This window comes from Sminthopsis crassicaudata, chromosome 6, assembly GCF_048593235.1.
Source record: "Sminthopsis crassicaudata isolate SCR6 chromosome 6, ASM4859323v1, whole genome shotgun sequence".
Lineage (NCBI taxonomy): Eukaryota > Metazoa > Chordata > Mammalia > Dasyuromorphia > Dasyuridae > Sminthopsis > Sminthopsis crassicaudata.
Window position 1 is genome coordinate 138,560,801 of NC_133622.1, and position 14,128 is coordinate 138,574,928.

The 14,128-nt window shown below is 34.5% G+C and overlaps 1 protein-coding gene across 1 annotated transcript in view; it reads left to right on the forward strand.

Annotated features, from left to right (window-relative positions):
- Positions 1–13,786, forward strand: part of MANBA (mannosidase beta) — a 126,203-nt gene extending 112,417 nt beyond the window's left edge. The window contains 2 exon segments of the mRNA XM_074273780.1: positions 4,373–4,630; positions 6,890–13,786. Coding sequence (XP_074129881.1) covers positions 4,373–4,630; positions 6,890–7,114 — 483 coding nt within the window. The 3' untranslated portion in view covers positions 7,115–13,786.
- The last annotated feature ends 342 nt before the right edge of the window (positions 13,787–14,128 follow it).

Consider the following 14,128-nt stretch of genomic DNA (forward strand, 5'->3'; position numbering starts at 1 on the left):
TTTTTTTCCTTTTGCAAATATCTTCTTGTAAAACTTTGCAAGACAGCTATTATTAGTCTTGTTTTATACTTGAGAAAACAGGAAAGCAGAAATCAATGTCTTGTCCAGGGTCATACAACTTGTAACATTAGGAAAATGAACTGTCTTGAAACACATGAACCCTAATCATTGAAATGACTAATAATACTCCAGAGGACCACTGAGGAAGTATGCTTCCAACTTTCAGACAGAGAAGAAATGTCACAGAGCCATCTTTGTCTGGGGGTGGTTTGCCTCAATTTTCCACTCACTGGAGGTTTTCAAGCAAGAGTTGGAAATTGTTAGATAAATGTTACGTAGAATTCTTGTTTAAGTACAGGCTGGACTAGAGGGCCTTGGGATCCCTTCTAACTCTCACATTCTAGTTACCTACCCTTGTGTTTTTTTTTACCTTTACCAAACCTAATCTGTGGACATTTGAGGCAGATCTATCTCACTCCCTACCACAGGATAGGAAAATCCCTACCCTGACATCTTAGAGCATTTTCTTCTCTAAGTTCATTCTCTATCTCCCTCCCCCAGATTATATGCAGATTTATTCAAGATATTTTCATAAAAAGTTATGGTAATTCAGGCAATACATGGGTTTCCATTGGCAACTAAATACAAGAGCTTTCAAACTACCCAAAACAAAGTACTTATAAACCCAATGAAAATGCTTCATTTTGTTTAAAAACAGGAAAAGTTTAGTGAGGGTCGACACTCATACATTGAGCATAAGTTGTTTCATATTTTTTCATAAAGTTATCATGACTTTGAAGAAAGTCAAAGAAAACTCCAGAATTCTTCATTGAAAAAATACCAACATAAAAGGAACTTTGGAGAAGTCTATCTCAGAGCTATTATTGAACAATAAGTTGTTTTGGGCGGTGGGGAAGTGTTTGGAGAAGTCAAGTCAATGCTAATGGCAGACAGGGAAGGAGAAGTACAAATTTTTGATTCCTGGCAAACAGACCAGCAATATAAGTGTTCATAACCATTGGATCTACAAGTTGTACATACGCATCTCTTAAAAACCAGAAGGGGAAGAAATCCCTACCCATTTTAACCTCTGTGACATTTATTCCTCAAAAAGAAACAAAGCTTTGTTTGCTAACAACATATTTTTTTAAATATCAAAATAGTTTTATTTTTATTTTTTATTATTATAGCTTTTTATTGACAGAACATATGCATGGATAATTTTTCAACATTGACTCTTGCAATCACTTCTGTTCCAACTTTTCCCTTCCTTCCTGCTACCCCTTCCTCTAGATGGCAGGCAATCTCATACATGTTAAACATATTAAAGTATATCTTAAATACAGTATATATGTACATATTTATATAGTTCTCTTGTTGCACAAGAAAAATCAGATTTAGAAAAGTAAAAATAACCTGGGAAGAAAAACAAAAATGTAAGCAGTCCACACTAATTTCCCAGTGTTTTTTTCACTGAGTGTAGCTGGTTCTGTTCATCACTGATCAATTGGAACTGAATTGGATTCTCTCATTGTTGAAGAGAGCCAATTCCATCAGAATTGATCCTCATATAGTATTGTTGTTGAAGTGTATCTCTCCAAGCCTGTCTGTATTCATCCTGATGGTCATTTCTTATAGAACAATAATATTCCACAACATTCATATACCATAATTTACCCAACCATTCTCCAATTGATGGGCATCCATTCAATTTCCAGTTTCTATCCACTATGAAAAGGGCTGCCACAAATATTTTGGCATATACAGGTCCCTTTCCCTTCTTTAATATCTCTTTAGGATATAAGCCCAGTAGTAACACTGCTGGATCACAGTTTAATAACTTTTTGAGTATAGTTCCAAACTGCTCTCCGGAATGGTTGGATTCGTTCACAGTTCCACCAACAATGTATCAGTGTCCCAGTTTTCCCACATCCCCTCCAACATTCGTTATTATCTTTTCCTGTCATCTTAGCCAATCTGAGAAGTATATAGTGCTATCTCAGAGTTGTCTTAATTTTCATTTCTCTGATCAATAATGATTTAGAACACCTTTTCATATGAGTAGAAATAGTTTCAATTTCTTCATCTGAAAATTGTCTGTTCATATCCTTTGACCATTTATCAATTGGAGAATGGCTTGATTTCTTATAAATTAGAGTCAGTTCTCTATATAATTTGGAAATGAGGCCTTTATCAGAACCTTAAACAATAAAAATGTTTTCCCAGTTTATTGCTTCCCTTCTAATATTGTCTGCATTAGTTTTGTTTTTACAAAACCTTTTTAACTTGATGTAATCAAAATTTTCTATTTTGTGATCAATAGTGATCTTTAGCTCTTCTTTGCTCACAAATTCCTTCCTCCTCCATAAGTCTGAGAGGTAACCTATCCTATGTTCTTCCAATTTATTTATAATCTCATTCTTTATGCCTAAATCATGAACCCATTTTGATCTTATCTTGGTATACAGTGTTAAGTGTTATCTTAACAGTGTTAAGACTTATCCATGCCTAGTTTCTGTCATACGCATTTCCAATTTTCCAAGCAGTTTTTGTCAAATGGTGAATTCTTATCCCAAAAGTTGGGGTCTTTGGGTTTTTCAAACACCATGTTGCTGTAGTTATTGACTATTTTGTCCTGTGAACTTAACTATTTCACTGATTAAATAGTCTATTTCTTAGCCAATACTAAATGTTTCTCAGTTAATGAGTACAACATTAGTGTCCAGTTCTTTAGGAGGACAGGCCAGCCACCACAGTGGTATGAGATAGAGTGAATAAATCTGGCTGAATTTGTCCCAGCTTATATGCTCTATTCTAGTTACATTATCATAGGTATGAATCTTGTGGAACTATATTAAGTACTAAGTACATGTACTGAACTAGAGAACTATTAATCACTATTAATCTGCTAAACCAGATAACCACTGTCTTATCAGTTCCACTAAGTTAGCATCTTGTAAGAATCCTTGTTTCAAGTACAGATGTAATTTCTGGCCCATAACAAATGTTAAAAGAAGCAGCATGGGATGGATGGAGAGCTGGCCAGGAGTCAGGATGTTCAAACTCATCTTTAATGTTAATTTTCTACTTGTATGGAACTAGGTAAATTTGCTTCTCTGTCACCCTGTTCCCTCATTTTTAAAAGGAAGGCCTTAGATACCCATGAGATTCCTTTTAGCTTTGCCCATGCTGGTTTTGTGTTACCTGGGAATCACTTAACTTCTCAATACTCTAAGGCAGGTGTTCTCAAACTACAGCCCTCGGGCCAGATGCAGCCCACTGAGGACATTTATGTGGCCCGCTAGGTTATGGAAAATGGGCTGAGGGGCGCAGACAGAGTGTGAGTTTTTGTTTTTACTATAGTCCTGCCCTCCAACAGTCTGAGGGACAGTGAACTGGCCCCCTATTTAAAAAGTTTGAGGACCGTTGCTCTAAGAACCTCTTAAGAATTCTTTTAAGAACCCACCATTGGTAGAGCATTTTCTTGCTCTTGGGATCTCCTTTCTCAAGGAGATCATTGTTCTCTACCCTGCAAAACCAAACAAAGAAAAACCCAATAAAAATGGTATTCAGGATCATTTTGTCCCTCCTTCTTTTTACTTAAGTGGGCCAAGGGCTGTAAAGTTGCATGTTTCTCTACTAAGAACCTTAGGAAGGCCATGACTGTATTTGTTTGATATTTGAATATACTTACATAGACCTGTTAGTTTAATTTTTGAGCAATATCACAATTAAAATTCTGCAATTGTTACCCTCATGGCAACTGCTTATGGATTACAAAAATTTCAGTTTGATCCCAGGCCTCATTCCAAAATGAACTACACAGAAAGGATAAGTCCCCACAGAATAAAAAGACAGGATTTGGGAGGACTCCCAATATTTTGGTTGGAGCAAAATTTGAAAAATACAGACTTAAGGGCACTGACTAGTTATGTAAATATGTGATAATTGGAATATTTCTGAGTCATCCAACTCCTGTTATAAACTGTGTCATAAATGATGTCATGATGAGACTTTTCAACTTCACAGTGATACCTAATATCCTTTTATATTGATGATGTAATTATGAAACATCTTTAGTTGGGGTTCCAGGCTAGCCTCGTATCAGAGTATGAGGCAACATGGAGCAATGATAAGATTGTTGACCTTGGTGTCAGGAAAAATTTTGGTTTTCATCCTACCTCTAAGATGTGACAATGAGTAAATCTTCTGATCCTCAGTTCCTCTTCCTATAAAATGAGAATGATTGTGCTTACCTTACAGAGCTATGTAAAATTTCTTAATCTAAAGAGACTAAAGAAATGTTTTCATTCTTATCATTTAACCTCTGGTGGTCCTAGATATGATTAATGACTGAAAGTGTCTTTTTCAGGTGAGAGTACACCAGTGGAGCTCTCTGGATCCTGTGTGCTCTCATAGAAATGAATTTTTGGTGGTCAAGGCAGGACAGGCAACCCCCCTCTACAAGGAGCCAGTGATGGAACTGCTGAAAAGGTGTGGCCAGTGCACAAGACAAAGCTGTGTCATCTCCTTTGACCTGACAGCTAGAAGTGAGTTCTCAAGCCCCACCAACCATCACTTCCTATCCTCCTTGAAGGATGCTGTGGGGCTAGAGAAGGCACAGATCACTGTGAGTACCTACTATGTTAAAGCTCCTGAAATGATATTGAGGTTACTTCGGAAGAAAGTTAGGCCCTCCTATGCCATAACGAAGGGGTAACAGGTAGGGCTACCTGTATGGTCTTCTTTGGCCCAGGTTAAAAGAAGAGAGGAAGACTAAATCTCTTGTGGGTCAATTTGGGAATAAAAATCAGGTAGGAAAGATGCTATTCTTGGAGAACCTGGGAATGAAGGCATGGAAATTCTTGGATCACTTTGTGCCACTGAGACAGAGATTTTCAGGGACCCTTTTAGGTGGGTAGGTGGCACAGTGGATAGACAAACCTGAGTCTCAATTTATTCCCCAATGTTTATTAATGTGACCCTGGACAAATCATTTAACTTCTGTTTGCCTCCATTTCTTTATCTGTAAAATGGGGATAACTTTAGCACCTATCTCCTAGGGTTGTTATAAGAACCAAGTGTGATAAGAATTGTAAAACATTTAACACAGTACCTGGCATATAGTAAGCTCTATGTAAATGTTAGATATTATTATTATTATTAGCACAAGAGGAGGTGTCCTTCTTTGGACCTCATTTTTCCTGGGAGAAAGGGCATGTAAGGGACATCACAGTTTGTTCTTACCTCAGAAAGCGGGATAGTAGGAATTGGGATGCCTACAAAGAAGGGACATATCAGAGTTCCTAGTATTATAGGAAAGGGAACTTGCTACTACCTAGAGTGGGGAGTGCTTTCCTAAACGAAGAATTACTCTGGAAGATAGGCACTAGAGCTCATCTGTATATGTAACAAGAGAATAAATTTTATCAATTATGTACATGGGTAGGGTTATTAAAATTTCCTACAAGGCAAAGATGGGATGGTTTGTGCATTTTAAATATCTCAATAACAGTGAAACCTTTCTGCTTACCTTGACTCAGAAAACAGTCATCTTATTACCTTGTATATAGAGGCCCATTAATTAATTGGTAGATTTTGATTGCTTTTATAGAAAATTTTACCATTCAGATTTTTCAATTTATATATATATATATATAAACTTCTGACATTCTCTATGCAGAGATCTTAAACTGATAATCATAATACACAGCAAACACTTAATAAATGTTTGATGCTTGATTTATAGGGATTAATTCTTGCTTCTTTTTGAAGGAGGAATCAGTACCTCTGGAATGGACTTCATCTTTACTTACAGCTCATAATAAAATTTATCTACCTAAAATAATCTGCCCTTTCCACATCAGAGAGATAAGGGAAAGATGGAGAGTGACATGTACTTGGATCCAATCCAAAAGGGGAAAACAATTATGAAGTCAGACAAATATCCTCAGATCTTTGGATCCTGGAGAGAGTAAAGAATTTTTTAAAACTCGTTTTGTTTTTGTCCTTTCTCATTTAGACTTTTACCAACCTTTATCCTTCTTATCACTAAACTATGATGCTTATTAAATTAAGTCCTTGTAAGGAGGAAACACTTTTTGTTTTTTGTTTTTTTCCTAAACCCACTAATGTTTCTTCCTGTTGAGGAAAGCCAAGTAGAAAGACAAGTATTCTCCAAAGAGGCAACAAATGTTTTTTACAGCATCATGAAGATACAGGCAAACTGTGGAGCTCAGATTCTTTGTGTCTAACCTTCCCCTCAGTACCCTCAAGTCATAAGTCTTAGAGAAGAAGAGAATATAAAACCACTGATTTGGACTGCTGTCACTCTACAGCAAGGAAGAGCTGGCAATGTCTGATAGGGAGAGAGATTTAGGTGAGAGCCGATGGCTAACTGGTAGTTTTACTCAGGTGTATTCTATAGTTCATAATAGTGAAAAGCAAAACATTAGTTAATAAAGAAGTCATTTTGAGTCTTCAGTCTTCCAAAGACTTGTTTGTCATGTGGCCTTATTACAAGTCCCTGGCTCTCTTTTTCCTAATGCAAAATACCACACCTCCTGATACGGTAATACTGCAATAACCTGTTGGTGAAGGTTTTAGGAGTCCTTACAAAATAATTTCCATTTGCAGGACAGCCAGCTTAATTTTTTGTTTTAAGCCTAACTAGCATTTTCTTCAACTCATAATGAATGATATAATATGTTTCTTTCAACTGTCTAAAGCAAAAAGTACATGAATGTGTGACTAATGATTATCTAAATGTAATTACCCAGAAATCCTTTAATTTTAACCTGTATTGACCTGCGTTACAATAGTGATCACACCATAGATAGGCATATGCATAGTCCAGGGTACCTCATTCTATTTATGTTCTTTTCTCCAGGCCAAGATAACCCAGCAAGGGGACCTGTACAGTTTTGAACTCAAAACCACGGCTGTTGCTCCTTTTGTGTGGCTGGATGTAGGAAACATAGCAGGAAGATTTAGTGACAATGGTTTCCTCTTGACAGAAAAGAAGAAAACAATATTATTCTACCCTTGGAAGTCCACCAGCATTACCAAACTTGAAAAATCTCTTCACTTGATTTCATTGGCAGACATTTACTGAAGAAATTTCAGTTTTTTTCAGTGACCAAAGGAAAAAAGAAAAAAATCAAACCCCAAAATCATATGATTATATATGTGCTGGAAAAACTTTTGAAAAATATAACACCCCTATTTATATAAATGACACTGGAAAGCATGGGAGTAAATGAATTTTTCTTTAATATAATTGTGATAAGAATATTACCTCCTATAGCCCTATCATATAGCCTGGGCTCTTTTCCCCTAAGGCTCTACCTCATGAAGCATTGAAACCATCCTTAATTGCCTAGCACATGGAACAGAAGAACTTTAGAACTTCCTAGTCAACAAAGTATGAATAAGCCAAGGTCAAGGAATTCCAACTATTCAGCTGAGTGGGCTTTTCTTATTGAGAATTATAATAGATAATGCAGAAGCAGGAAAGTCAGGCTTAGCTAGATCCACGAGGGAGAAGAAACTGTCTACTCAGTCCCTGAATATGAAGGAAAGAAGCCCCTTAGAGATTTTCTAAAGACTGATTTGGGGATAGGAGACTAGGTTTTCTAGTTATAGGATGATTTTTTATTTTTATTTTTTTTTTTTTTGGTATCAACCCTTATATTGGACCTGGCTGCACTGGAGAGAGCAAAGACTTTTTGTTACCTTACTCCTTGACCCTTGTTGAAGATTTATGACTAGAAAAAAATGTCACCTTGTAGCTCTGATATTCCTGGTTTTGCTTTTCTTCATCATTACTTATTCACTATTGAGGTAGTTTACTTAGAGAATTCAGGAGTTTCAACTGAAAAATAAACTGAAATAATCACTTTACAAAGTAAGTTGCAATTTAAATTTAACAAAAAGATAAAGTGAGGCATGTTTCTTGAAACAAGTATCATTGAACAGAGACATGTTATTTGTCAACAAAAGGGTCAACGGCTATTTCAGTTTCCAGCCAAAGACCCATGCTGAAGCTACAACTCATTTTATAAGCATAGAACAACAACAACAACAAAAAAAAAAAAATCTGTAGATAGATGATGTCTTGGTTTTGAGGACAAGATGTTGGTTATATACCTGATATATAGAGAATGATATGATTAGTTGGAAATTTGATGAGAGGCTAGCAACAACCTCCCCCCCACCTTTCCCTCTACTGACTAAGAATGTTATTCATTTGAGTCTAACTGAAAGGTTTAGAGATAATGGACCAGACTTTTTAGAAAGCAAACTATATATTCTTGAAAGATAGCTTGTATGTGAAAAAATTCTAGACCAGAATCCCTTTGCCACATCCTTGAGGTTAGCTAAATTCCTTGAGGCAAAAATAGAACAGCGATTAGCTGGAGAACCCAATTTCTAAACTTAAGCTATTACAAGTGGCTGAATTCTGAACTAAGTTCAGGGGCAGAGACTTATAACTTAAGCAATTACTGGCAAAAGCAATTAACTGTAAAAGGGATCAAACAGAAATTAAATGTAAACATCTTTCATCATATATCGCAATAAGCTAGAAATGGATACATGACCTATTTTGAAAAAGGTCATATAAACAAATTAAGAGAAGAATTGTATTGGACCAATTTTCTGGACTTGTGTATTATGGTATTGGAATTAAATTACCAGGAAGTCATTCTGAGCTTACAGTGATTAGCATAGTTAATAGAATGGCCTTAGTGTCCTTTAAAGAAAAGAACTAGCCCATCCCATATTACAGAATTATGGGTAATGGAGGAGAATTCTTGACTAAACAAAGGACACAGATGATCATTGAAAATAAAATAGATATTTTGATTACATATAATTGAAAAGCTATTGCACAAACAAAATCAAAGTAATCAATGAAAAGGGACAATTATTTGGGAAAATACTTATAGCAAATCTCTGATAAAAGTCTAATATTTAAGTTTATAAGGATTTTTAATAGTTGTTTTAAACTAATTTTTAAAAATTCTAAGCATTTAAATAGTATTTTTTTTCAAATCTTATGTAAAGACAATTTTAACATTTGAGTTTTTTGTCATTGGTATTAAATTGTTTATTTAGTTCTTTTTAAAATTTTTTTTCAATAGAATTTTATTTTTCCAAATTCAAGTGAAGATAATTTTCAAAATTTATTTTTGTAAGACTTCTAAATTTTTCTCCTTTCTTTCCTTATCTCCCCTTAAGGTTAAATATATACACTTCTCTTAAACATATTTCCATATTTGTCATGTTGTACAAGAAAAATCAGACCAAAAAAGGAGGAAAAAAAAAAAAAAACTATGAGAAAGAAAACAAAATGGTAATACTATGTTTTGATCTATATTCAGTCTCCATAGTTCTCTCTTTGGATATGGATGCCATTTTCCATCCCAGATCTATCCTTAAATCATCATATTGTTGAGAAGCGCTAAGTCCATCACTGTTGATCATCATTTAATCATATTATTGTGGGCAAATATTGTGGGTTCTCTTGGTCCTGCTCAATTTACTCAGCATCAGAACAATGATATTCTATTCATATGACTTATTTAACCATTTCTCAGTTGATGGGCCTCCATTCATTTTCCAGTTCCTTGTCACCACAAAAAAGGGCTGTTACAAATATTTTTGTACATGTGAGTCTTTTTCCCCTCTTTTATGAAATCTTTGGGATATAGACCCAGTAGTGCCACTGCTGGATGAAAGGGTATTAACTTTGTTTTTACAAAATTTTTGAGTTCCAAAATTTTCTTTCTTTTTCCTCCTTCTTCTCTTTTCTAAAATGTAAAACAATTTGATATAGGTTATGTATGTGCATATGTAAAACATTTCCATATTAGTCATAGTTGTGAAAGAAGAAACAGACTAATGGTGGGAGAGGCAGGGGGAGACACAGTATCCTTTGATCTGCATTCAGAGATCATTTTTTTTTTCCATTGAGTCCTTTGTAATTGTTTTGTATCATTGTCTTGCTGAGAAGAGACAATTCATCAAACAATGTTCTGTTACTGTGTATAGTGTTCTGCTGATTTCACTTTGTATCAATTCATATAAATCTAAATTGTTCTGAAATCTGCTTGCCTACTTTTGCACAATAGTATTCCATTACCAATATATCCATTCTATGTACTACAGCTTATTCAACTACTCCCCAGTTGATGGACATGCCTTCAAAATTCCTTTGCCACAAAAAAATAGCTACTATAAATATTTTTTGTAGATGTATTTTCTTTCTTTTTTAATGATCTCTTTGAAATACAGACCTAGTAATAGTTTTGCTGGATCATTTCTTATAGCACAATAGTATTCTGTAACCAAATCATTCATATACAATAATTTGTGCATTTCCCTATTGAGAGATATTCTCCTTAGTTTTAGTTTAATTGCCCTTTTAGTCCCAAATTGTTTTGTAGAATGGTTGGATCAGTTCACAATTCACTGACAGTGCATTAGTATTCCAATTTTCCCAAATTCTCTCCAACATTTAATATTTCCTTTTTTGTCATGTTAACCAATCTAATAGATGAGGTTTTACCTCAGAGTTGTTTTAATTTGCATTTCTCCACTCAATGGTGATTTGGAGTATTCTTCATATGCCTAGATAGCTTTGATTTTTTTTTTTTTCATTTTTAAACTACCTATTCATATATTGTTTGACCACTTAGCAATGGGGGAATGGCTTGTATCATATATTTGTGAAATGAGGCCTTTACCGAACTTTTATTGGAAAACATTTTTTTTTCCTATTGCCCAATTCTTTTTCTCAATTCCTTCTTCCAAGGAAAAAGAAAAAGAAAAAATCCCTTATGATAACAGCAACAACAAAAAGCTTAGTCAAACAAACAAAATCCCCTATTGGCCATGTTAAAAATTCATTTCTCATCCTTTATCTCTGTCAGAAAATTAGACTGCATTCCTTCCTACTTTTCTGGAATGTTGGTTGATCATTGCATTTTTATTAGATTTCATAAATTTTTAAATTGTTCATTTTTAAAATACTGATTTTAATAATTAAATTATTTTATGGGTCTGCTTACTTCATTCTGCATCAGTTCAGATAAGTCTTCCCAGTAATCTCTGAAATATAGTATCTTATTCATCATTTCTTATAGCACATAGTATTGTATTACCAAATCTTTCATATATAATAATTTGTGCATTTCCCTATTGATAGATACCCTCCTTAGTTTTAATTTTTGAGTTTTTTTAAATATCAAAAAACTTACTAATATTGTAGTACATTTTAAAACTTTTTCCTCTTTTTTTGCTCTTTTTGTTCTCTCTAGATCAAAGGGTAAGCACAATTTAGCAGAATTTGAGGCATAGTTCTGAATTATTTTCAAGAATGACTAGACCACAAGTCTATTTTGCTTCAGTACCTCCACCATGTCATTTTCCTTTTTATCAACCTTAAGGTTGTGAAGTAGAGCCTAAGAATTTAATTTGCATTTCTAATTTTTTTTTAGTAATTTGAAGCATTTTTTTCCCCAGATGGTTATTGATAACATTGAAGAAGAGAATGACACTCTTGATATCTTTGCCCAGAAAACCCCAGAAGAGTTCATGAAAATTCAAACATAACTGAAACAACTAAACAAGAATATACCTTGGATTTATTTCTTGAGAACTGTCTATTAATATCTTTGACTATTTATCAACTGGCAAATGGCTCTTAATACAGATTTAAATAGGTTCCTTATACACACACATATATATTTCTGTGTATATACATACTTGTATACATATGTTTTCATATATATGTATGTATATATATAATTGATACAAATATGTAAGAACAATAACATTCTACAATAGATAGTCAAAGTCTCTGAACCATTTTTTAAAAAATGCTCTCAACCTATTAAAAATATAGCAAATCCCTAATAAGAGAAATGAATAGGATAACAACTCTGAGGTTCCATATCATCAGATAGCAAAGATGACAAAATATGATAATTATAATTGTTGGAGGTATTGTGACTGAATAGACACACTAATGCAATATCAGAAGAGCCATGATCCTTAAGAATTAGTGATTTTGGCAGATTCAAGGAAATCTAGGAAGAGTCACCTGATCAAATACAGTGTAAAATAAATAGATTTAAGAGTTTACTTAGTAATATATCAATATCATGGGAACAGTGTTATGGAAAGGCAGCTTAGATTCTGGAATTCCAATATAATGATCAATTGTGACTCCAGAAGGCTGATGCTGAAGCATGTTTCCCATCTCTTAGCAGAGAGGTGATGGACTAAAAGGGAGACAAACATTTTCAAATAGAGCACACGTGTTCATTTTTTTTCTTGACTTATTTGTTACAAGAGAGACCTTCAGGATGAGGAGTAGGAAATAAAAGTAAATAATAGAAATGAAATAATGAAAAAGCCTACCAAGTAGAGAACAGAAAGAAGTTCAGAAAGGGAAATAGACAGATAGGATAGGATAGTGTTGGTATTACCGTGTTGAATATATACTTAAAAGGCAAACTGTACATAAGTTCAAAATTTTATGTTGAATCTTTTCTGTTTATATATTAAAATATACATTTTTAAAAAGTATTTAAGTTAATTTTAAAAATCCATTGCCTCTTAACTTTCCTATACTCATCCTATAAATTTTATGAATATCACTGCTGCTAATCACGGCTACTTTTCTAAAGGAGATTTCATGCCATTTATTGTGATGCATGATATACATTGTTCTATTTTGTAGTCCTGTATTTCTGGAAAGATTTCCAAGATAAATACTCAAAAAGATAAACCAAATAATTATATCTACTCTGGTGGCAGAGTCTGTATTTGAGAAGTTGAAATGACAAGAGGTCACTTTACTTGAACAGTAATTTACCATTACAGAAGTAGTAATCAAAATGGAAATGTTTTCATTCATAGCTATGAAAAATCTTATTGGGTAGACTTTCTCAAGGTAGATATCTCTCACAAGCTGTATTTCTACAAAGAGAATGAAGGTAGACTAGAGTTCAGAAATAACTACTGAAATTAAAAAACGTTCCTAAATTATTCCAAAGATGACATATATATATATAAAAATAAAACCCTACTAAATATAATACCATGGGATGATGAATTAAGGTAGGATATAATTATATTGGCATGTGTAGAATTTGGAATTTAAAATGAGTTTATTGGGCAGTGAGCTTTAGGGGCATCTGATGGGCCCTCTGTAGAAAATTATAATTTCAGACCAGAATAATGTTCAGACCAGAGTGAAATGATGTGAGTGCCTCCCAAACTCCTCCCCCCTCCCCTCAGTCTCTCTCCCCTTCCTATCCCCCACCCCTAATGCTACCCACTACAGAGACAAGGCCTTGGGTTCTGTAGGGGACAGGGCCTACAGGCTGTAGAACTTGAGGCTCCTGTCCATGCCAGTTGAAGCGATAAACTTGGCGTGGTGCCCGAAGGCCATCCCTGAGGTCAGGCCGCTGTGCTCTGTGAAGTGGAGGATTTCTGTCCACTGCTGTAGAAAAAGTGAATATTCTCTTTATCTCTTTGGTGAGAGTGGCTCCTAATTAGGCTTCAGAGACTTGAGTACCCTCTGGATCAGAAAATCCATCCTTCTCTGTCACATCAAACTTGGCTTTGCATGTAAAGTACTTTGCACACCTTTGCAACACTATATAAATTTTGGTGGTTATTTATCGAAAAGAGGCAACAGATTTCTCCCTAGAGCACAGACCCATTTTGCTAAGTGAATTCTGATTTGTCCTAGAAGCAAGTGAAGAAAGAAAAAGAAAAGGAAAACTGGGGTAGGGATGGAAGAACAATTTGACTTTGTTCTATAGATTATAGGCTGTTTTATAGCCTTACAGAATCCAACCAGAATCTAGACTCAAGGGTTCCAGAAAACAAACTGTCTTGAAAATAGCTCTTGTCACAGAAATCCAAGCAGGAGCCTTACCCTATCCTTTCAACAAAACAATGATCATGCCCATACTCCCATGTGCCTGCACATTCTCCAGAGGCTTCCTTTTAAGTTCACAAAACTAATTAAATAACCCATCAATCTGTCAAGGAATACACTTCCCCAAAATAAAATTCAGTGAATTGTTCATTATTGTTAACTATGTTGAGT